Source organism: Lutra lutra, chromosome 11, assembly GCF_902655055.1.
Source record: "Lutra lutra chromosome 11, mLutLut1.2, whole genome shotgun sequence".
NCBI classification, from domain to species: Eukaryota; Metazoa; Chordata; class Mammalia; order Carnivora; family Mustelidae; genus Lutra; species Lutra lutra.
This window is the reverse complement of record NC_062288.1, coordinates 61702588-61724593: the sequence shown is the minus strand read 5'-3', so window position 1 is coordinate 61724593 and position 22006 is coordinate 61702588. Positions and strand designations below refer to the sequence as shown.

Below are 22006 nucleotides of genomic sequence, written 5' to 3'. Positions count from 1 at the left end.
TTGTCCACTGTAGTGACCCGCGCTGTTTCTGTCCTTCCTCAGGAGCAAGGTCGCCAACTGAGAAAGACCATGCTGGAACTAGAGAAGCAAGGCCTGGAGGCCATGGAAGAAATCCTGACCGGCTCTGACCCCCTGGACCCCACCGAAGTGGGGGATCTTTTCTATGACTGTGTTGATACGGAGATTAAGTTCTTTAAGTGAAGTAAGCTTTCCCTTTCCCCTTCTTATTTAAACGTTCCCACCTTACTAAATTACCAGCAAAACAAACCACTCTCCTGTGTGAGTAAAATGAGAAAGTTCAGATGTGTTAAAGTCACACTCTTGTGTTCCGCCCTGAAGCTCAGCAGTGACCCCTTCTCCTACCACGTAGCTTCCCTTCTTTTGCAATGTAACGCATCTCCATCTGCCTGTCGTCCGACTGTATGACTGCTTGTGCACTTCCAGCCGCTCTTATTGCCTCTCAGTGACAGTGGACACATTAACCTTCTCATGGAGGACGAGGGTTCATCGGGCCTCGGGAGGGGGCTGCACAGCGCTTAAGTGTGCGGGAAAAGCAAAATCTTTTGAAGTCTTATTCTTCCTTTCAGTACTGGTTTCTTCCAGGTTGACAGAAGGCACAGGGCTCTTCTGTGTGTGCTTGAGGGAGAAGCTTCCAGGCTTCCCGTCACATGAGTGCATGCCTGTCATGCAGAGTGTCCCCACATGTGTCTGCTGAGGGACCAAACCACTGGGGAGGAACAAAGGGAGCCCTTCTGGGGTCCCAGCTGATCCTGATTCCCGGGATTGTACTAGAGTCTCTACACCATGCTTGTGTGCAGGGCACCCGCAGACAGCCCGTGTGTGTGGGACAGCTAGTTAGTGGAGTCAGGAGTGCCCACGGGAGAGACTCCGAGGCAGCCGCATGGTGGCATACCCCACATCATCTGGGCTCTCCCTGCCCAGCAGCGTGCCCACCCCTTGGATGTGGCTTTGGGTGCAATGATTTCGGGCCCGAGGATGGCCGTCTACTTCAGGATTAATTCAGTGGCCCCATGGCATAGTTCCACCCCACAAAGCTGTGGATTTCCCCAGCTGGCGAGGGAAAGAAAAGGAGAAACTCTTGACTGTCTAGATTTCAGTTAAAGTAGCTGGAATCTGAGCAGCGACAACATTATCTCTGCAGAGACTTGAATTAAACTGATTTGTTTCCATCATCGCGTTCACGCAGAGGATAGAAGCATAGCATAGACTTACCACCAGAGCATAGAAGAAGAGCGTGTGAGGAGGACCAGATGGGCTCTGCACTGGGAAGACAGAGGGCAAGGAGGTGACAGATGGTTGCAGAAGCATTTCGCCACAGGGTAGCGATCCAACCCCCAGCCTTCCTGCCCAGCTCACTCTAGCCCACAAACCACGTAGGATGCAGCTGGCTCTCTCTGGTCCTTCCCACTAGTCCTTACAGCTGCTCTCGGAAGGTAGCGGAAGTGGGCAAGTGCGGGGTGGGGGGACTTCGCTCTGACCATTGATACTCTCAAGTGCTGTGAGATGCTTGGGGGGCAGAGATGATGGATAGACGGGGAAGCAGGTGTAGCCACTAGTGGAAGGACAGCAGTTCCTTTACTCCGGCCTCCCCCATGCCAGTGGGGCCCATTCACACTTCGTTACTGGTCGGAATTGGCAAGTGGAAATACTGAGAGTGTTTGTACTCTTCAAAGTGACCTAGGGTTAGTGACTGAGCTGACCACAGTGCATGGCAGGCTGTGTGGGCTGGAAGGGACGTGGTCTCACACACAGATGTGGGCACAGAGGGCCACGGGTCTTATCAGAACACATCTTAGGCTACCAACTTCCCTTGAAGAGTGTGGGTGTCAGAGCACCACGAGCTTTTGGTCCAGCAGTTTTGTGAATTCTGGTTGTAAAATCGTAAACAATGAGTGGTAGGAGGTGGGGAGGTTGTTTGGGCTGAGAGAGTTAACACAGCCATTCATGGTGGCTTGTGGTAGCTGAATCTCATCCAGGGCTTTCCCTGTCGATGAATGCAGGGTCTCCTCTTAGAGGGAGCGGCCACCCTCAGTGCATCTGTTTACGGATGCTAAGGCAGGGGAGGGTGAGGCTTGGTAGGGGAGGAAGGGTGACAGAGGTACCTTGCCTCTCTTAAGTCCCCCTGCTTAGTGGCTATTTAAGAAAAGCCACCGTAAAATTTCACCACATGGTTTCACTTCCACCTGTTATAGAAACACTTTATCAGATCAGAGATACCCACCGTGATTCAGGGTTTTACCAAAAGAAGTCTAGTGAGACTGCATTACACAGAGGCCTGCTTCCCTTATTATGGGCTATGAAAAGGTCATGGATAACCCATCCAGCCTATGCCTAGCCACTGTGAAGTGGGAAATACAGTGGCTACTTCTGTTAGGGGACATTTGGCCAGCATCTCAAAGAAGGGCCAACCCAAAATGAGAATTGTCTTAGCTAACACTGTACGTCACAATTGTGATGCTCCTGTCTTACCACCAGGGGGCGTGGCAGCCCACCATGGCACAACCTGGCAGAAGTTAAATGGGGCTGGGATGCTTCCCTCTGGCACTGAGGGGACCTGTGTACAGTCAAACCCCCAGTAATAGCAGTGGATGAATAGCCTGGGGGGTTGTGGGGAAAGACAAGAAGAGAGTTAGGAGTCTACTGATGCGCCTGGACTCACTTTTTGTGACTTTTACCTACTTAGGTCAACTGCTTAAAATATGTTGTTGAATTTTGGGCAGGCTGTTGGTGAGATGTTTCTTTTTAAATGCTCCTAACAGACTCTGCTTTTGAAAAATGCTTATCACTATGTGGATGATTTCTTGACCAGGGATTGCTTTTCTAAAGGCAGTGTGGGGAAATGAATATTCAAGATGAACTATGAAAGCAATGTTTAAAGGTCAGTGTGTAAATAGCTTCCTGAAATACCATGTGTGTATCCATTAAGACTTGGCTGGGGGAGCTGTGCATGCTTTGTGCAGAAAGAGGACATGGCCACGATGGAATTTTTCCCCTATTCCCATGCCCCATAACCAAACATAAGCTATTTCGTCTTGTCTAGTAGATGGGATTTACCATAGATGAAGACACCCCTTATCCCCTTAGGGGGAAAGAGGCTACAGTAAAAGTAAATTAGCAAAGCAGAATAGTACTCTTAATTCTTGGGAGGCTGGTTTGGAATTCCAGGTAGAATAAGGATGTACTTGAAATTACGGTGATTCCTTAGTGCCCAGTAACATAAGACACAGTGTTACCATTAAGAAGAGTCTTTCTTACAAGTTAACAGAGCAGGTATATGCATATTAGATATTAGCAGTGAAGTTCCTTCACTATTGGGTGAATCATTAGGTATAAAAAATAATTGCCAACCAGGCAAACCACTTTGCTCCCTAACTTACATCATCCCGCATTGGTACAGGTGTTACACCACCCTGGCTGGCCCAGCAGGGAAACCAGGTGGGACCAATGTGCCTGCTAGGAAACCACGAACTGCGTTCTCAGCTAAAGAACAGTCAGGTCATTTGTAAGGGAGGTCTTTGGCTGAGCTCTCAGCCTTAGGAAGGAAGCACATGGAAGGAGGAGGGAGGAGAGACCCCCCCCCCCAGATGACTATTCTTGTATGGAGGGGGAGGAGTGGTGGGTCACATGCACGTGCTATCCCAGCACCACCCTGTGCATCCCCGTGGCTGTGACATTTCATCCTGCTCAGTCCCAAGTCCCAGCTCTCCTCCTATGGCTTGTGTCAAGTGTGCTTTATCAGACTGACTTCAAACATTCCGAAATGTCACATGCAGATTTCTCATGGGAATGAATATGTACATGTTTGCAGTCATGTTGTGAGAAGTTAAATGTGTGAGCTGGAAAATGCTATTGGCAGGGAATAATAAAAAAAGAAAAATCTTTGTGTTTCCTGCAGTGGGAACTGACCATGTAGTCTTAACAGCCTTTTGTACAAACACCTATGAACCAGATAACTTCCCTATCCAGTGCTTGCCCTTGGAATTGTCTCTGAATACATCAAGCATACAATAAAAAAAAAAAACCACTCAAATGAATATCCTTGTGTTTCATGAATAAATGTGATAAATGTGGACATCAGTCACAAAATAGAAAATGTACAAAGGGGAATATATTTTTCTGACTGGCATCTTCAGAAAACCCAATCAGCTCAGCGTTTCCAACATGGTGTACCATTCTGTGGATAAGTCACTCTTAAAAATAAATACCAAAGCACACTGAGAGACCACTTCACACCCATCGGGATGGTTACTATCAAAAAAGCAGAAAATAACCAGTGTCGGCAAGGCTGTGGAGACATTGGAGCCCTTGTACTGTGTTGGTGGGAGTGGAAAATGGTGCAGCTGATATGGAAAACAGTATGGCCGTGCCTCACAACAGTTGAAAAGATAGAATTAGCATATAAGCCAGAAATTCTGCTTCTGAGTAGATGCCCAAAAGAACCGAAAGCAAGGCCTCAGAGATGTTTGTACATCCCTGTTCATAGCAACATTATTCTCAATAGCCAAAAGGTGGAAGCAACCCAAGTGTCCACTGATGTTATTCTGAGGGAAATAAGACAGGATCCAGAAGGCAAATATTGTCTGATCCCACTTAACATGAGGTCCCAAGAGTAGTTAAGCTCATAGAACCCCAGAAAGTGGAATGGTGGTTGCCAGGGGCTGAGAGAATGGGGAATGAGGAGTTGTTGTCAAGGCGGTAGAGTGTTTCAGTTTTGCAAGGTGATAATTCTGGAGCTTGGCTGCACAATCATGTGAAGGTACGTAACAACACTGAACATGGTCATGATGGTGAATTTATGTCAAGCATCTTATACCACAAACAGAAACCACACTAGAAACAGAAGTCCCGATTGTCAGAACATCAGTGCCATCTATGCCAAGCATCTTTATGTGAAAGCCATGGCACTGCCACTAACTAACTTCACTGAAGAGAAAGCCTAGCTGTTCCCACTCCCATGACCTAGAAATGCCACACTGCTTCCATGATTCGGTCTCCACGGTGACAGGCAAAAGGCAACTGAGTATCTTGTTCATGAAGATAGGACTTTGTCCTTGGTACAAGTGACTCGTGTCAAGGTCAGGGAAGACGACCGCCCCATTTACATGACCAGGAACGGCTAGCTCTTTAAACCTTATTTCCAACTCTTTTTTCAGAAACAACATTCTCCCACAAAGCTCCACAATGACCACATGTTCGTTTGCTAGGGCTGCTGTCATCAAATACCACAGAGTGCTTGGCTCAAACCCCAGGAATGGATCGTCTCACAGTTCTGGAGGCGAGAAGTCCAAAAACAAGGTGTCCGCGATGTTGGGTCCCTCTGAGGGCTGTGAGGGAGAATCTGTCTTCATCTTCACATAGTGTCACTGTGTCTGTCCAAATCTCCCTTCTTACAAGGACACCAGGCCGACTGGATTAGGGCCCACTCCACTGCATATGGCCTCCCCTTAACCAATTACATCTTCAACAACTTTATTCCCAAAGAAAGTTACACTCTGAGATGTGGGTTTAGGACTTCCACATACGAGTTTTTGGAAGACATAATTTAACCTGTAACAGAGCAGCTTTGCGAAGGATGTGCAAATCCCTGGGGCCTGGTGTGAGAATTTGGAACTCACTCCTGCAAGTCATAGGTACAGCCCTGCTCACGGAGCTGCTTCCCTCACCCTTGTAGCTGCCACCTCTGCCCCACGTCACTCCATCAGCAGTTCCTAAAATATGGTTCCTTCACCTCCGTAGTCCATGGCTTTGACCTTCATCACCCCCTTCATGGATTATCTTGGGCCACTGCTTTTCTTCTCCACTCAGAATGGCCCTTTTGGTAGGGAAAGAGCTTCTCTCTACCTCTGCTAGTAAAAGCGGCAGATAAAACTGGTCAGGTCCTTCACTCATTAGGAGGCAGTGTGTGGCAGTGAACTTTGAAATGAGTTTCTAGATGAGACTTATTTCTGGAACATCTATGAATTTTAATTGCTGTTTTCTCCTTGCTATCCAGCAGCAGAGCCAGTGGGGGGGGGGGGTGCTCTGAGCCGCTCTGTAACAGTTGAAGTGTAATGCCAGGGTACAGCCAGGTGAGCTGTCTGGGACTCAGCTGAAATGAGCAAACTTGTACCCTAGAGTGCGGGGTGCGCTCATCCCTGCATCTGTTGGGACCCAAGAGTGAAGGGCTTCTTTAGGTCTTATGTTACTGCATCTTGACCACTACATGCTTAGGTCCATATCTGTGTCCCTGTTTTACACATGAGGAAACTGAGGCACACACTGGTTATGTAATTTACATCCCCAAACTTGTAAGAGGCCAAATAAATCTGTTTGACTCTAAGCCAGCTTACCTAGCAGGTGAACGTCATCTCCCCTGCACCACATACCAAAGAGGCCACCTGAAAATACTAGAATGGAGATTGAGGATACTGCCTCATACAGATGTTTTGAGGGGTTTGCTAAGTTGGGGCAGGTGCTCAGTGCACTTTAGATCAAAAGCTGTTCCATTTTAACACAAATTAGAGGCATTCTATAAGCAATACTCTGCCCGTTTTCTATGAATAAAACAATATAGTGTTACCTATTTTTTTTTTTAAGAAAATGCATTTCAGACATATTTTCCCTTGGATTTCCCTCAATACCCATCAGTTCAGTTTAGCTACAAAAACTAGGAATATATTATTATTTTTTAAAGATTTTATTTATTCATTTGACAGAGAGAGATCACAAGTAGACAGAGAGGCAGACAGAGAGAGAGAGGAGGAAGCAGGCTCCCCACCAAGGAGAGAGCCCGATGCGGGGCTCGATCCCATGACCCTGGGATCATGACCTGAGCCGAAGGCAGAGGCTTTAACCCTCTGAGCCACCCAGGCGCCCCTATTATTATTATTTTTAAAGATTTATTTATTTGAGAGAGTAAGAGAGCAGGAGCAGGAAGAGGAGAGGGAGAAGGTGAAGCAGACTCCCCACTGAGCAGAGAGCCCGATGTGGGGCTTGATCCCAGGACCCTGGGATCATGACCTGAGTGGAAGGCAGATGCTTAACCATCTGAGCCACTCAGGGGCCCCAAAACTTGGAAAACATTATACAGGTTAGTTAGAAATGTCAGCTCAGAAAAGAAAGGCCTCATTTCAAACACAGTGTGTCACAGCCGGCATTGGGTTCTGTGTGAGTACCCTTCATGTCCCATCCTTTTTTTTTTTTTTTTTAAGATTTTATTTTATTTGACAGCGAGAGAGAGTGGGAAGGGCAGAGGGAGAAGCAGACTCCCTGCTGAGCAGGGAAACTGATGTGGGGCTCCATCCCAGGAGCCTGGGATCATGACCCTAGCCGAAAGCAGATGCTTAACTGAGTCACCCAGGGGCCCCCGTGTCCCATCCTTCTTAGAAGCCCTTCTAACCCTGAAAAATGGTTGGCTTAGGTCAGTACTCGTGACTCTCGATGGGTTTTAGCAAGGACATGGCAGAAGCATTTCCACTTATTAAAGTTTATTAGATACAAAGAAAGGAGTCTGCAGAGGGCACATCAATAAATATAAAATACATATGAAACATGGGGGAGCCACAGACGACGGGGTCAGTGAGAACACTGGAGTGTGGCAAGAGCTCTGGAACTCGTTGGCTCTGCGTGAGTTTATGGTCAAGGGGCTTGAGGTCTGTCCTGCCAGCAGCAGGCACCGCACGCACTGAATTCAGTGACAGGTCTCGAGGAGAGATGGGAGGCCAGATTCCTGAGATTTCTCCCGAAAGCTGCAATTTCTGGTTTCTGCTCCTCCCTTCCCTCTGTCCTTGATAGGTTTTGTTTTTAACTTCTATCCCAGGGGTGTGGAACGTGAATGCATAAACATCTCACGGGGCAGCCAGTCTCCTCGGAAGGTGGACTTGCCTTTGTCTTGGGCCTTCTTCATCATGATAATTAAAACCCTTGTAATTATTTTCCTACAGCTGGGAGGGAGATGGAGTGGATCCCGTTATAATAAAGAAATCCCGACCTTTTGGAAACCTTCCAGAACCAATAAAACCAATCAGCTAGGCCCAGAGCTGCTGACCTGCAAAAGCTTCTTTTCCAATTGAGTTAGCAGTGACAATTTGGCATGACTGATTCCCCAGAGAAGGGCACTTGACCTTGCTCAGCTGCTCCTCTCTGGAATGAGAAAGCACAACAATGAAGGATGCCATCTTATTCTTTAGACAACAGCTAAGTGTACGCAGTCACGTTTGCCCAAACCCTGCTAACCGGCTACCTGTTCTGGATGGCTTGGTCTGGGCACGGTGTCCTTCAGGTCTGAGCACATGAGTGGGTTGTTCCAAAGGACACTTGTTTTTCCACTGCTCTTTCCGCACCCGCCCCCCTTTTCCTTTAATCTGCACCTATTTTGAGCACAGACCTGGGGTCAGTCTGTTTCCTTCTATTTTCTCTCCTTCCCCTCTTACAGCTTCCCCTCCAAGGATGGGGAGCATCTGGGGTCAGGTGCAAGCAAACACACACTTCCATTTCCTTGCCAGCTCCAGAAAAAGGGTGTGAGAACAGCAGCCAGAGCCCTTCCCGACCAGTTCCATATTCAGGGGTGGCCGGCTTTGAGCACTTCTCCCCGACAGAGAAGTGCGCCCCCCCACAGGGCAGGGGGAGCTCTCAGACCCATCAGGCCCTCTTTAGTTCGGAAGGGAGCTGCGTTTGCCTAGTGGGGGCTGCCAGGCTTCCTAAGCACAGGAGTGAGGCACCAGGTCAGTGAGGCAGATACTTGGCCAAGAGGCTTTTGTCTACACTTCCTCATGTCCTAGTTTCCATGAAAATCCCATTCTTGGGGAGAAAAAAAACAACAACCATCTCTGAGATAGAATATGTAATTGACTATAATGAGTTACATAGGTTTCTAACTTGCAGAAAAAAAAAACCCTAAATCTCATGAATCTCGCCTTACCCTGGAAGCCAGGAAGGAGTTGGGAACTTAGGCGGGACATGAGGAAAGCCAGGGGCACGTGGGCACCGGGGGCACTGTAAACAGGAAGGGCGTTGGCTACTTGTAGGAGCTTTCTGTTACAAAAGGGCACTGTGCTTGGCATCGGAGGGGCCCAGCCCATTCTTGCCTTTCTTTTGGGTCATATTTACATGAGGCAGAAAAAAAAAATCCCTGTACTGCAAAACGGAAGCGAGACATGGCATCTCGTTCACCGGAGGCTGTGTGGCCTTATCTGGGTGGGGGGACACACTGCTCTCTCTGAGCTGCAACGTTTATAAGGCATTACTGGGTTTGATTTTGCAGTGTGTGTGTGAGGAGAATATAGAATCATGCCGATAAGAAGCCGCTGTGGGGACTATGACTTTGGGACTACTTGCAAACAAGGGAATCTTCTAAAAATGGTTCAGAATCTAGGAAGGGTCAGCCCACACACATTATTTACAGTCACGGAATGGACACCATGGGGCGGGGACAGGGCGCTATCGGTATGATGGATGAATGCCAAGATGCATCCTTGGAAAATGGAGAAACATAATACGGGTGTGTTTTTTTAAATTATGCAAATAAGAGCTGTCATACTGATTTAAAGCCTGTGCAAACCACGTATTTACAATAAATAAATGCTCCACTCAGAGCTTGCATGTTAAATGAATTGCAACTTAAGTATGGCGAGGCCAGACACGTTCTCCTGGGGAAGCCCATCTGGCGATGTGGACCCCCAGGCGGCTCACAGGACATTGGCTTCCTTTGTCTTCTCACCGGAGTGTCTTTAGTGATAACTGTGGAAAGACAGGAACATTATGAGGGGGATCTGGAAGACTCCACACACACACACCCCTGGGGCTGGGCACCACAGCCTTCCTGCATTCATACGAGGCTGCCAGGGTTTGAGGGTCCCGTCAGATGCAAGGAGCTGATTTTGACCCAGGGGTTTGTGGGTGGGAAAGGGATGAAATGGGACAAAGAGTTGATGGCGTCTCAAGACGTACCGCCATCTTGGAAACAGACATAAGACCAAACACCAGCATGTGACAGAAACTCAAGAAAAACTAAGAACCTGCTGGAGATCCCAAGACAAGGCAAAGGTAAAGACAAAGGGCCCCAGGCCTTCAGATTTCCAGCCCAGGACTCCCACCCATGCACAGATCACTTGGGTCTCTCCACTATAAAAGAAGAGTGCCCCCTGGGGGGCAGTTTACGATGTCTAGAACCCTGTGAGCTCTCTGGGTGACTGCTTTTTGTCTCGATGACATGACTACTATCTCCCCGAGCGGATGCCTGTTAATTCTGTGTATAGTCTCCCTGTTTTCTTTTGCCCTGTGCTTATCTATTTCTCCCTTAACTGCAATCAGACAGCCATTTTGAGCCTTTGATTGTCTGAGTGATTATCACAATTCTTAGCTCAGCTGTGGTTAGACAAGCTGTGGTGCTTGTCCTCCCGCAAGGAACTCATCCCCATGTCCAGGGCCTTGTCCCCTTCTCATATCCCTTGCTGTGCTGTTCCAGGGGGCTGCAGGAGGACCCAGCTGAATGGCAGGCCACCCCCTTTGCCACACAGAACTCTGAAACAGGAGGAGGCCAGGGTACAACTAAGGGCCTTTATTTTTTTAAAAGATTTTATTTATTTGACAGAGATCACAAGTAGGCAGAGAGGCAGGCAGAGAGAGGAGGAAGCAGGCTCCCTGCCTAGCAGAGAGCCAGATATGGGGCTCGATCCCAGGACCCCGGGATCATGACCTGAGTGGAAGGCAGAAGCTTTAACCCACTAAGCCACCCAGGTGCCCCAACTAAGGGCCTTTAAAGATGAGATCCTGTCGTGAGCAGATGTCATCTCAGCCCAGGGTTAGGAGACAGTCTGTCCAAGCTGCCTTGTGTGAGAAGGAGGGCATTTTTTCACAGACTGTCTTATCCCACAAGAACCCATCTGGTTCCCCTCCCAGCTTCCTCTAGCCACCAGGACTTGAATCGTGACTACATTTGGCCAAAGGAAATGATCGCGTCAATGGGAGAAAAACCCCCACAGGGGCCGTGAGATACCCTGTACTCCACAGACGAGACAGAACCCTGAATCACGCTTGATGCACATCGCAGAGTAGTATCTGATCCGGCCTCCCCAGCCACTGTGACCAGGGAAGAGGGAGCGGGGAGGGAGTGGGGTGACCGCTAAAGAAGGGCTCCAAAGGGCTTCTGGGTGGCCAGCCTTGGTTCTGGAGGTGGGGGGATTCTGGGGAAGCCCCCCCTTTCCCTCTTCAGAGTTTGAAACTGTATGCATTTCATTCTAGCTGGAAACAAAGGTATACCAAACGGCTTTCCCCGAGGACAAAACAATCTGTGCAAAGCATGTTAAGCTTTAGGGACAAAGCACACTCTCGGCATTTCTGGGCTCCCTGAAGAGAACTCCTGCTTTTATGTTCAGAGACCCGAGGAGGTGTTACCTGAGAATTTCTGCCTTTGATGTCATCCGAGCTCTGCCCTGTGGCCTCCGTGTGCAGCCAGGGACCAGGCGTGCGGCCTGAGAGAAACAGTAAAGATCTTCCCTGAGAAACTCAGACTCGGGCTGGCGCTCAGAGCAACAGCAGAGGGACCAAGGGTACCAGGAGCCGGTCAGCCTGAAACCTCCAGGCTCCTCCCCGCCCTAGGCTGAGTGTTTCCACCCACTGCTTCCATGGCCCAGCCTGGATGCAAAAGCATCTCGTCCAGTCTGCCGGTAGGGGAACAGGTTGTTACAAAGGCCTGTCGCCTACATGCACGTGACAGCTTCTTAGCTCAGAACAAGCCACCATCTCCAGAATCGCTCATTTGTCCAGTACGCGCTGTGTGCCAAGCACCGTGCTAGGGTTGGTTAAAGAAGGGAATAAAAAAAGGTAATTGTATGCTGAATAAATCATGCTTTCTTCCAGGAGCTTGGATTCTTTCTTGAACTCATTCTCTAAAATGTATTTTGCTTAAATATCACACAAGTTACATATAAATATATTCTCATAATGAAGGGGTCAAACAATATAGAGGAAGACAATAGGGAATAAAACACCCGAGCAACCGCAAATGCCTCTTCTTTGCCTAATCCCGGTTTCTATCCCAGAGTCCCCACTACTCGAAGCTTGCTGTTTATCCCTCCAGATTTTTTTTTCTTTTTGGTATTTACTTATATGTGTATATATGCGTCTGTGTGGTTTGGTTGGTCTAGCCCAGGTTTAACTCCACATTCCCAGCCATTCCAGAACGTTCCCTGTGAGTTCCATGCTCCAAATGGCATCCCTTGTGGCTCTTTCTCTGCGGCACACAGTACAACGCTTTTCCGTTCTGCCTCTGTCCCAGACGGGGGAATTAAATAACCACATCCCAAAGCCCTCCAGACACTCCAGGTTGCTGTGTTCCTTACAGAGCACTGTGAAAAGCAGAACTATTCATCTCAGATCATTTACAATGGTGAAAAGGTGATGATGCCCCACGTTCCACAAATCTATTTAGGAACTCCAGGGTTCACTAACTGTATGATGGAGTATGAAGTGGCCGTTTGAATGTTTACGAAATAAAATAATTTAGGGTGATGTCTGAAATCGAGGAGAAAGAAAGCAGACTAGAAATTGTATAAGCAGGATGACCTCAAATACTTAAAAAGATGGAAATAGTATATTGAATGGATTCCTCCTGGATTTACTGTTGTTGCTTTTTAAAAATCTCTTAAACATATTTTGTACAGTGAACATGTAAGTCATCTTAGGAATCTGTTAAGGTAAGATCTAGTTTGTTTTTTTTTTTTTAAAGATTCCATTCATTCATTCGACAGAGAGAAATCACAAGTAGGCAGAGAGGCAGGCAGAGAGAGAGGAGGAAGCAGGCTCCCTGCTGAGCAGAAAGCCCGATGCGGGGCTCGAACCCAGGACCTGGGATCATGACCCGAGCTGAAGGCAGCGGCTTAACCCACTGAGCCACCCAGGCGCCCCAAGATCTAGTTTTTAAAGTGAGCTAGCACATAGAAGGGTCTCTGCAACTTACAAAACATTAATCCAATGGACACTGAAATTTTCATGAAAATACTTTTTAAATCAATAAGTGCATTTGTTATAGGATAAAGATATTTTTGGGCAAATGACATAAGGAGATTTTTTAGTCAGTTTATTAACTATGTTAAAAGTAAGACACTGGGGAGCCTGGGAGGCTCAATTGGTTAACCGTCTGCCTTCAGCTCAGGTCATGATCCTGGGGGCCTGGGATCGAGTCCCTGCTCAGTGGGGAGCCTGCTTCTCCATCCATCCCTCACCCCACTTGTGCTCTCTCTCTCTGCCAAATTAATAAATAAAATCTTAAAAAAAAAAAAAAGTAAAAAGACACTGATATATAGCCCTTGACTTAATTCCATGTGGCGGTATGGCCTTGAAATTACTTCTTCGATGTAAGAAACTTCAGCCTACTACAGAAAAGCCTTCCTCTAGGCCAGGTTTCTTAACTTGGCTCTCCTGACCTTGTGGGCTGGATAACTCTTGGTTAGGGGGCTGGCTGTGTGCTGCAGCCTGTGGGACAGCATCCCTGGATGCCAGGAGGACCTTCCCCAGCCCCCAGAGCATTTGTAACAACAAAAAATGTCTCCAGCCAGTGCCACGTGTCCCACAGGGGGCAAAATCCTCCCTTTGGAGAACCACTGGGCAATAAGACAGGTTTCTCTGTAGGAAACTGGTGCCCGCTAGTTTTCATAAATACGACTGGAAACAACAGCAGAGCTAAAGGAGAACCAATTTCTTCGTAAAACAGGAAGGAAAATTTTGCATCTTGCTAGAAAAGAAACTTTACTGCTGCTAGAAGTGGGTGGCCAGGGGTTAGGGTTACTCGGGGTGCTTTTTTAAAAATATATTTTTTAAAAGATTTTATTTATTTATTTGACAGACAGAGATCACAAGTAGGCAAAGAGGCAGGCAGAGAGAGAGGAAGGGAAGCAGACTCCCTGCTGAGCAGGGAGCCGAATGTGGGGCTCGACCCCAGGACCTTGGGATCATGACCTGAGCTGAAGGCAGAGGCTTTAACCCACTGAGCTACCCAGGCGCCCCAAGATTTTATTTATTTATTTGAGAGAGAGGGAGCACAAGCAGAGGCAGTGGGAGAGGGAGAGGGAGAAGCAGACTCCCCCACTGAGTAGGGAGCCTGACGTGGGACTTGATCCCAGGACCCTGAGATCATGACCTGAGCTGAACGAAGGCAGACACTTAACTGACTGAGCCACCCAAGTGTCCCATTTTAATGTAAATACTGCCTTAGGGGATTTTTTTCCGCTCTGAGAGGACACAGGATCGCTAGGATTCAAAAAGGAGAGCTCTTCTGCTAAAAAGTCCTTTATAAGGGCTGTGTTTTCACAGACGAGTGTTTCAAGTTCACTAAAACACATGCTTTCAAAATTTGGGAACACCAACTTCTACTACGAAATACCATTTACGTCCCCACCGGACCCCACGTGCAAGGGCCCTCAGAGCAGCCCGAGTGACCCCAGCTGCGGCCTCCCGGCACACGGATGCCCCTCTGCCCCGGTGTTGAGCACAGCAGCCGGTTACGAAAGCCTTCTCTGAACTGCAAGGCTTAGAGAAGAAAGTCTGTGCCAGGACTGAAGCCGCAGAGGCCTGAGGGCCAAGCTGGCTTCCAGGTTTATTTTTTCTCATTTGTCAACCAAGCCAGTCTGTGCCTTTATCCAGGCATAGAGATACTCCATATCAGAGAAAAAGAAATCCATTCTGCAGCCGACCAACAGGAGGACAGACACTGCAGGTCCTGGAGAAGGGCCGGAGAGGATTCCCAGATGTGGCTGGCCGCTCAAGCTGGGTCTGAGAGCCAGCCTTGCAGCGCGACCCCTGTGGCCTAGGGAGTTGGGTTAGAACAGACTGGACTCCTAGGAGAAGCAGATCTGACCGGCAGCTCTGGGCCAGCACGGTCTCTCCAAGCTAAGGGCTACGTGGCACGGGGTGGAGAGGTAGCAAGGTGGGGTGCACAGAGCACTGGACATGGAGCAGAGAACCTTAGCCCAGAGCCCCAGCTTTTTTTGAATCTAAATTGAATCTAAATTCAATTAACCAATATATAGTACATCATTAGCATCCGACGTAGTGTTCAATAATTCATCAGTTTCATGTAACTGCGAGTGCCCAGTGCTCATGACATCCCATGCCCTCCTTAATGCCCATTACCCTGTTACCCACCACCCTCCAACGTCCCCTTCTGCAGCCCTTGGTTTGTTTCCCAGAGTCCAGAGTCTCTCATGGTTTGTCTCCCTCTCTGATTTCTTCCCATACAGTTTTCCCTCCCTTCCCTTACGATCTACACTATTCCTTGTATTTCACATATCAGGGAAACCATATGATAATTGTCTTTCTCTGACTGACTTATTTCCCTTAGTATAATACCCTCCCGAGCTCCATCTTTGCCACTGGCTGTGACCAGGGGCAGCTATCCTATTTCTGCCCCCGTTGCTTCAGCTGTATATGAAAGAATTGGGCTGGACGACCTCAAAGAGCCCTTCCGTTTTAACCCTGGGGGCCTCTCACAGTCTCTAACCAAAGGAAATGACAGGTTTCACTGCAAATGATAATTCTAGCATCTGCCAGATCTAGATGTTAGAAGGTGCATATCTGGCCTTTCCTCTCCTCCCCGACTGTCATTTCTCAGTTGAGGCTGGTATGAGCCTTGCTCACCACTCCTTCCAGACCACATCCCTCTTGTACAGAGCTCAGCAGGGTCACCCCGTGTACCACGGGGCCACATTTCTCCTCCACAAGTACTCAGACCAGACGCTGGCCAGAGTCTCCCTCCCAATAATTTGGAAATTTTAGAATTTTAAAATTAGTTTTAATGATTATTAAAAGTAATATGTATTGTTACAGAAAACTTGGACAAAATCGTGAAGCCTAAGGAAAATTAAAATCACCCAGCCTTCTACCATTGAGCTCACTTCAATGGATGTGCTTCTAGCCTCTTTTCTATTTGGTCAACACCTTTCCCTTTCCCTCTCCATATAGATTTGCAAAATCATTTCCTTGTTTAAATTCAGTTCTATTTTATGTACTTTTAGTGTGCTGGGTGTTTTGCTTTTACTTCTCAAAGTTGTGTTTGCATTTTCTCATGTCACTGAATATTCAACAACACTCCTTGGGAAGCATGGGATTCTATCCTGTGGCTCCCCTTAATGTATTTAACCCCATTGTTGGAGATCTGTGCTGTTTTCCAGTTTTTTATTCTGTAAATGGTTTTGCAATGTATATATGTATGGACGGTCTCATCAATTTTCTTTTTAGAGAGAGAGCACATGCGTGTGCATGAGCTGGGGTGGGCAGAGGAAGACGGAGAGAAGCAATCCCAAGCAGGCCTAGTGCAAATCTCAGATCAAAGATCCTGACTTGAACCAAAATCAAGAGCCAGACGTTCAACCGACTGAGCCACCCAGGCACCCCGACTTTCTTGTCTATTAATTCAACAAGTATTTATCAAGTGTCTGTGTGCCTGGCCCATTTCTGGGAGCTGGCGTTAGACCCCAGTGTGTAAAAATTGATGTCATCCCTTCCCTTCTGGGTCTTCCACTGTACTGGGGGAAACAGACAGGACACAGGTGAATATATAATATGTCAGGAAGTGATAAATGCTTCAAAGGAAGTGAGAAAGCAGGGTGTAGAGAACAGAAGTGATGCGGCAGAAAGGGCTGCTACTCAATAAAGACTGGTCAGAGAAGAACTTTCTGATAAAATGCCATCAGACCAAAGACCCACAGGACACAGCGAGTGAGTCTCATGGACATCTGGGGAAAGTGTCCCACAGAAGGAACAGCAAGTGCAAAGAGCCCAGAGCCCAGAGGTGGGAGTGTATTTGGAATGTTCTACAAGGTGTAGGTGGTCTGTTCTGTTGGGGCAAAATGAGGTTTTGTAGGGAGTGGGGCTGGGTGTGTGGGCACTTCAGGTAGGTCTTAGGAGCCCTGGGGGAGGATTTCTAATTGACCCAGAGCGCGACAGGAACTCAGTGGAGGATTTGGAGCAGAGGGTGGTCTGACTGGACTTGGGCTTTAGACGAATCATGGGGCTGCTAGTATGGAGCAGAGAAACCTGTCAGCAGGTTTCCCGCAGCCTCCGGATGAGAAATGACGGTGGTTTCAGCCATGTTGAGAGTGGCAGAGGAGCTGAGAGAGAGAAGACTGGGGATACATTTCACAGGAGGAGCCCCAAGATTTTTCTGGTAACTTGGACGTGGGAGCAGAAGAGAAAGAAAGAAGCCAAAGATGACTCCAAAGGGTTTGATGTAACAAAAAGTGGAGGAGTGGTGAGCACGAAGTGGGAGGAGGAGGGAGAGGGCTGTCCAAAAATCCAAGCAAAGAAGTGCTTCATGGGAGGGAGTAATGGATTTTAACTAACACTTCTGACTGCTAGCTGTGGCAACATGGCATCCCCTGGTGGCCTTGTTAAGGGCTCTCTCCATGGCGTGGTGGGTGGAAGATGTCTCAGAGGACAGGAAGAGAGGAAGCAGACACGGCACTGGCTGTGAGAGGAGCAGGTAAGTGGCCCAGGGGCCAGAGCAGGTCAAGGGAGATGTTTTATAGACATGACACTCCTTTTGCCATTTCAGAGGAATAAAGGAATATTCTAGAAGGACAGGAATAGCAGGAAGAGAGTGGGGTGTTGGAAGACAGCTTATGAAGGAGAACAGCTAAGGTAAGAACAGGGCAGAGGTCCTTCCTGTCCTGCTGCTCTCCAAAGAGGCAGAGATAAATGCTCAGCCACCGGCAGTGTCTATAGAGTCTCTCAGGCTTGGGATAGCTCCTCCTTTGATTTCATGACACGAACCACCCGATACTGTGAAAGTGACTGCACCACTTGCTGGAGAAGTTTCTTCGCTAATGGAAACAATGGTGGCTAGTTTTGCCCTAAGTGTAAAGTAACTATTTTAAAATAGGAATTGGACTACAATGAGCTACTACTGCACACCAATAGGATGGTTACTATAAAAAAAACAGAGAACAACAATGTTAGTGATGATGTGGAGAAACCCTCGTGTGCTGCTGATGGAAATGTCAACTGGTGGGAGTGTAAAATGGAAAACAGTATGGTGGTTCTTCAAATAATTAGACATTGAATTATCGTATGATTCAGGAATTCCATTTCTAGGTATATTATACCCAACAGAACTAAAAGCTGGATGAGTATCAGAGATCCTTGTACACCCATGTTCCTAGCAGCATTAGTGACGGCAGCCAAAGGTGGAAGCAAGCCAACTGTTCACCAACGGATGAACGGATAAATGCAGCATCATACATACAGACAACAGAATAGTATTCAGCCTTAGAAAGGAAGACAATTCTGACAAAGTGGGTAACCTTGAGGACATCAGGCTAAATGAAAGAAGGCCAGTCTCAAAAAGTCAAATAGTATATGATTCCACTTATATGAGGTACCAAGAGAAGTCAAACTCTTAGAGCCAGGAAGTAGAGTGGTGGGTGCTATTTTCATGGGTTTAATGGTTACGGAGCTTCCGTTCTGCAGGATGAAAGGAGTTCTGGAGATTGGTCTCACAACAATGTGAATGTACTTAACACTGTTGAACTGTACACTTAACACAGCGTTAAGATGAAAAATTTCATGTTATGCATTTTTAAACCACAATTAAAAATTTTGTTTTTTATTATTTTTTTTAGATTTTATTTATTATTTATTTGACAGAAAGAGAGAGATCATAGGTAGGCAGAGAAGCAGGCAGAGAGAGGGGGAAGCAGACTCCAAGCAGAGCAGAGAGCCCGATGTGGGGCTTGATCTCAGGACCCTGAGACCATGACCTGAGCTGAAGGCAGAGGCTTAACCCACTGAGCCACCCAGGCGCCCCCAAAATTCTATGTTTAAAGGAGTTGGGATGCAAAGAGATTTCTAGCCAGCCACTTTCCCACTGAACTGTGATCAGGATGGCTTTGCTGGGAACACCAGACTGAGATGTTATGTTTGGGTGTCTGTCTGTCCTCCACCAAAATGTGAATTTCTTGAGGCTGTGTCTGGGGACCATTTATTTAATCTCTCCAGTGAGGTCTCAGTTAATTATCTGTCAATATGATAACTTCACTCTTTTTATCATCACTATGTTAATAAATATTTGTGACCTATGCAATTTTTCCTCAAGAGTCCTACTGATAGGGTGTTCCCTCCTACTTTATTGCAATGCAATGCACATAACATAAAATTTACCACTGATGACCTTGAATACATTCACAGTGTTGTATGACCATCACCTCTGCCTAGTTTCATAACATATCCATCACCCCAAAAAGAAGCCCGTACCCACTAGGAGCTACTCCTCATTCTTCATACCCCCAGCCCCTGACAACAGCAAACTCTACTTTCTGTCTCTAAGGATTTGCCCGTTTTGGCTCCGTCATGGAAATGGAATCATGACATGTGACCTTTTGTGTCTGCATTAGGTCACATATCATGAATTTCCAAGGTTCATCCATGTCATAGCATAGATCCGTACCTCATCCCCTTTCATCGTCAAAGAATAGTCCATTGCATGGCCATATGTTTTGTTTATTCATTCATCAGTGGATGGACACTGGATGTTTCTACCTTCTTGGCTATTGCCAAGAGTGCTGCTGTGAATGAACTCTTGTTTGAACCCTGTTTTCAATCCTTCTGGGTGTATACCCAGGAGCGGAATTGCTGGATCCTATGGTAATTCTACAATTGACTTATTGAGGAATATAACACATTTTTAAAACAATTAAAAAATTAGGTAAAATCATCCTATCAAAGAAAGAAAACCACTAATATGAGCAGGGTGGAGACAGTGAAGAGGACAAGTGGAAAAGCCATGCACAAGAGTGTTTGTGTGCTATGTGTGGGTGTCAGGAGCAGAGAGAGAAAGCGAGCAAGCAGTTGGGAGACGAAGCCAGAACTGCTACGAGACAGCGTGAGAACACACTCATCCCACAGAACCAATACTGTCTCCCAGATCATGAACTCTAGTCTCGGGGAACCAGGTCAGTGGGGAGCAGGAGGAAAACTGTGAGAAGAAATGGAATCAGACAGGCATGAACTATATCAGACTCACACTAATAGAATTACCAAGGTTCTACCCTACAGTTCACAGGGAGGGCAGGAACATGCCAGTGTAATTGTGCTCGGAAGCCAAAGGAGGATTTCGAGTCTGCCAATGCTGCATTATTCTAAAGCTGTATTTTATTTTATTTTATTTTATTTTTAAATTTTATTTTTTATAAACATATATTTTTATCCCCAGGGGTACAGGTCTGCGAATCGCCAGGTTTACACACTTCACAGCACTCACCATAGCACATACCCTCCCCAATATCCATAACCCCACCCCCCCTCTCCCAACCCCGCTCCCCCCATCAACCCTCAGTTTGTTTTGTGAGATTAAGAGTCACTTATGGTTTGTCTCCCTCCCAATCCCATCTTGTTACATTTATTCTTCTCCTACCCCCTTAACACCCCATGTTGCATCTCCTCTCCCTCATATCAGGGAGATCATATGATAGTTGTCTTTCTCCGATTGACTTATTTCGCTAAGCATGATACCCTCTAGTTCCATCCACGTCGTCGCAAATGGCAAGATTTCATTTCTTTTGATGGCTGCATAGTATTCCATTGTGTATATAGACCACATCTTCTTTATCCATTCGTCTGTAGATGGACATCTAGGGTCTTTCCATAGTTTGGCTATTGTAGACATTGCTGCTATAAACATTCGGGTGCACATGCCCCTTCGGATCACTACGTTTGTATCTTTAGGGTAAATACCCAGCAGTGCAATTGCTGGGTCATAGGGTAGTTCTATTTTCAACATTTTGAGGAACCTCCATGCTGTTTTCCAGAGTGGTTGCACCAGCTTCCATACCCACCAACAGTGTAGGAGGGTTCCCCTTTCTCCGCATCCTCGCCAGCATCTGTCATTTCCTGACTTGTTCATTTTAGCCATTCTGACTGGTGTGAGGTGATATCTCATGGTGGTTTTGATTTGTATTTCCCTGATGCCGAGTGATATGGAGCACTTTTTCACGTGTCTGTTGGCCATCTGGATGTCTTCTTCGCAGAAATGTCTGTTCATGTCCTCTGCCCATTTCTCGATTGGATTATTTGTTCTTTGGGTGTTGGGTTTGCTAAGTTCTTTATAGGTTTTGGACACTAGCCCTTTATCTGATATGTCATTGGCAAATATCTTCTCCCATTCTGTCAGTTGTCTTTTGGTTTTGTTCACTGTTTCCTTTGCTGTGCAAAAGCTTTTGATCTTGATAAAATCCCAATAGTTCATTTTTGCCCTTGCTTCCCTTGCCTTTGGCGATGTTCCTAGGAAGATGTTGCTGCGGCTGAGGTCGAAGAGGTTGCTGCCTGTGTTCTCCTCAAGGATTTTGATGGATTCCTTTCTCACATTGAGGTCCTTCATCCATTTTGAGTCTATTTTTGTGTGTGGTGTAAGGAAATGATCCAATTTCATTTTTCTGCATGTGGCTGTCCAATTTTCCCAACACCATTTATTGAAGAGGCTGTCTTTTTTCCATTGGACATTCTTTCCTGCTTTGTCGAAGATGAGTTGACCATAGAGTTGAGGGTCTATTTCTGGGCTCTCTATTCTGTTCCATTGATCTATGTGTCTGTTTTTGTGCCAGTACCATGCTGTCTTGATGATGACAGCTTTGTAATAGAGCTTGAAGTCCGGAATTGTGATGCCACCAACTTTGGCTTTCTTTTTCAATATTCCTTTGGCTATTCGAGGTCTTTTCTGGTTCCATATAAATTTTAGGATTATTTGTTCCATTTCTTTGAAAAAAATGGATGGTACTTTGATAGGAATTGCATTGAATGTGTAGATTGCTTTAGGTAGCATAGACATTTTCACAATATTTATTCTTCCAATCCAGGAGCATGGAACATTTTTCCATTTCTTTGTGTCTTCCTCAATTTCTTTCATGAGTACTTTATAGTTTTCTGTGTATAGATTCTTAGTCTCTTTGGTTAGGTTTATTCCTAGGTATCTTATAGTTTTGGGTGCAATTGTAAATGGGATGGACTCCTTAATTTCTCT

The 22006-nt window shown here is 46.7% G+C and overlaps 2 protein-coding genes across 6 annotated transcripts in view; one reads left to right on the top strand and one right to left on the bottom strand.

Moving 5' to 3' along the window:
- Positions 1 to 4045, top strand: part of SCRN1 (secernin 1) — a 67733-nt gene extending 63688 nt beyond the window's left edge. For all 3 annotated transcript variants that reach the window (XM_047694185.1, XM_047694186.1, XM_047694184.1), the window contains one exon: positions 43 to 4045. In XM_047694185.1, coding sequence (XP_047550141.1) covers positions 43 to 201 — 159 coding nt within the window. In that variant the 3' untranslated portion in view covers positions 202 to 4045. The remainder of the gene's footprint in view (positions 1 to 42) is intronic.
- A 3425-nt stretch (positions 4046 to 7470) lies between these two features.
- WIPF3 (WAS/WASL interacting protein family member 3) overlaps positions 7471 to 22006 on the bottom strand; it is a 91208-nt gene continuing 76672 nt past the window's right edge. For 2 of the 3 annotated variants that reach the window (XM_047695049.1, XM_047695050.1), the window contains exons 8-9: positions 11395 to 11471; positions 7471 to 9738 (exon numbers count right to left, since the gene is read on the bottom strand). In XM_047695049.1, the coding sequence (XP_047551005.1) occupies positions 9715 to 9738; positions 11395 to 11471 (101 nt within the window). In that variant the 3' untranslated portion in view covers positions 7471 to 9714. The remainder of the gene's footprint in view (positions 9739 to 11394; positions 11472 to 22006) is intronic. The other variant, XR_007121523.1, reaches the window with a different exon arrangement.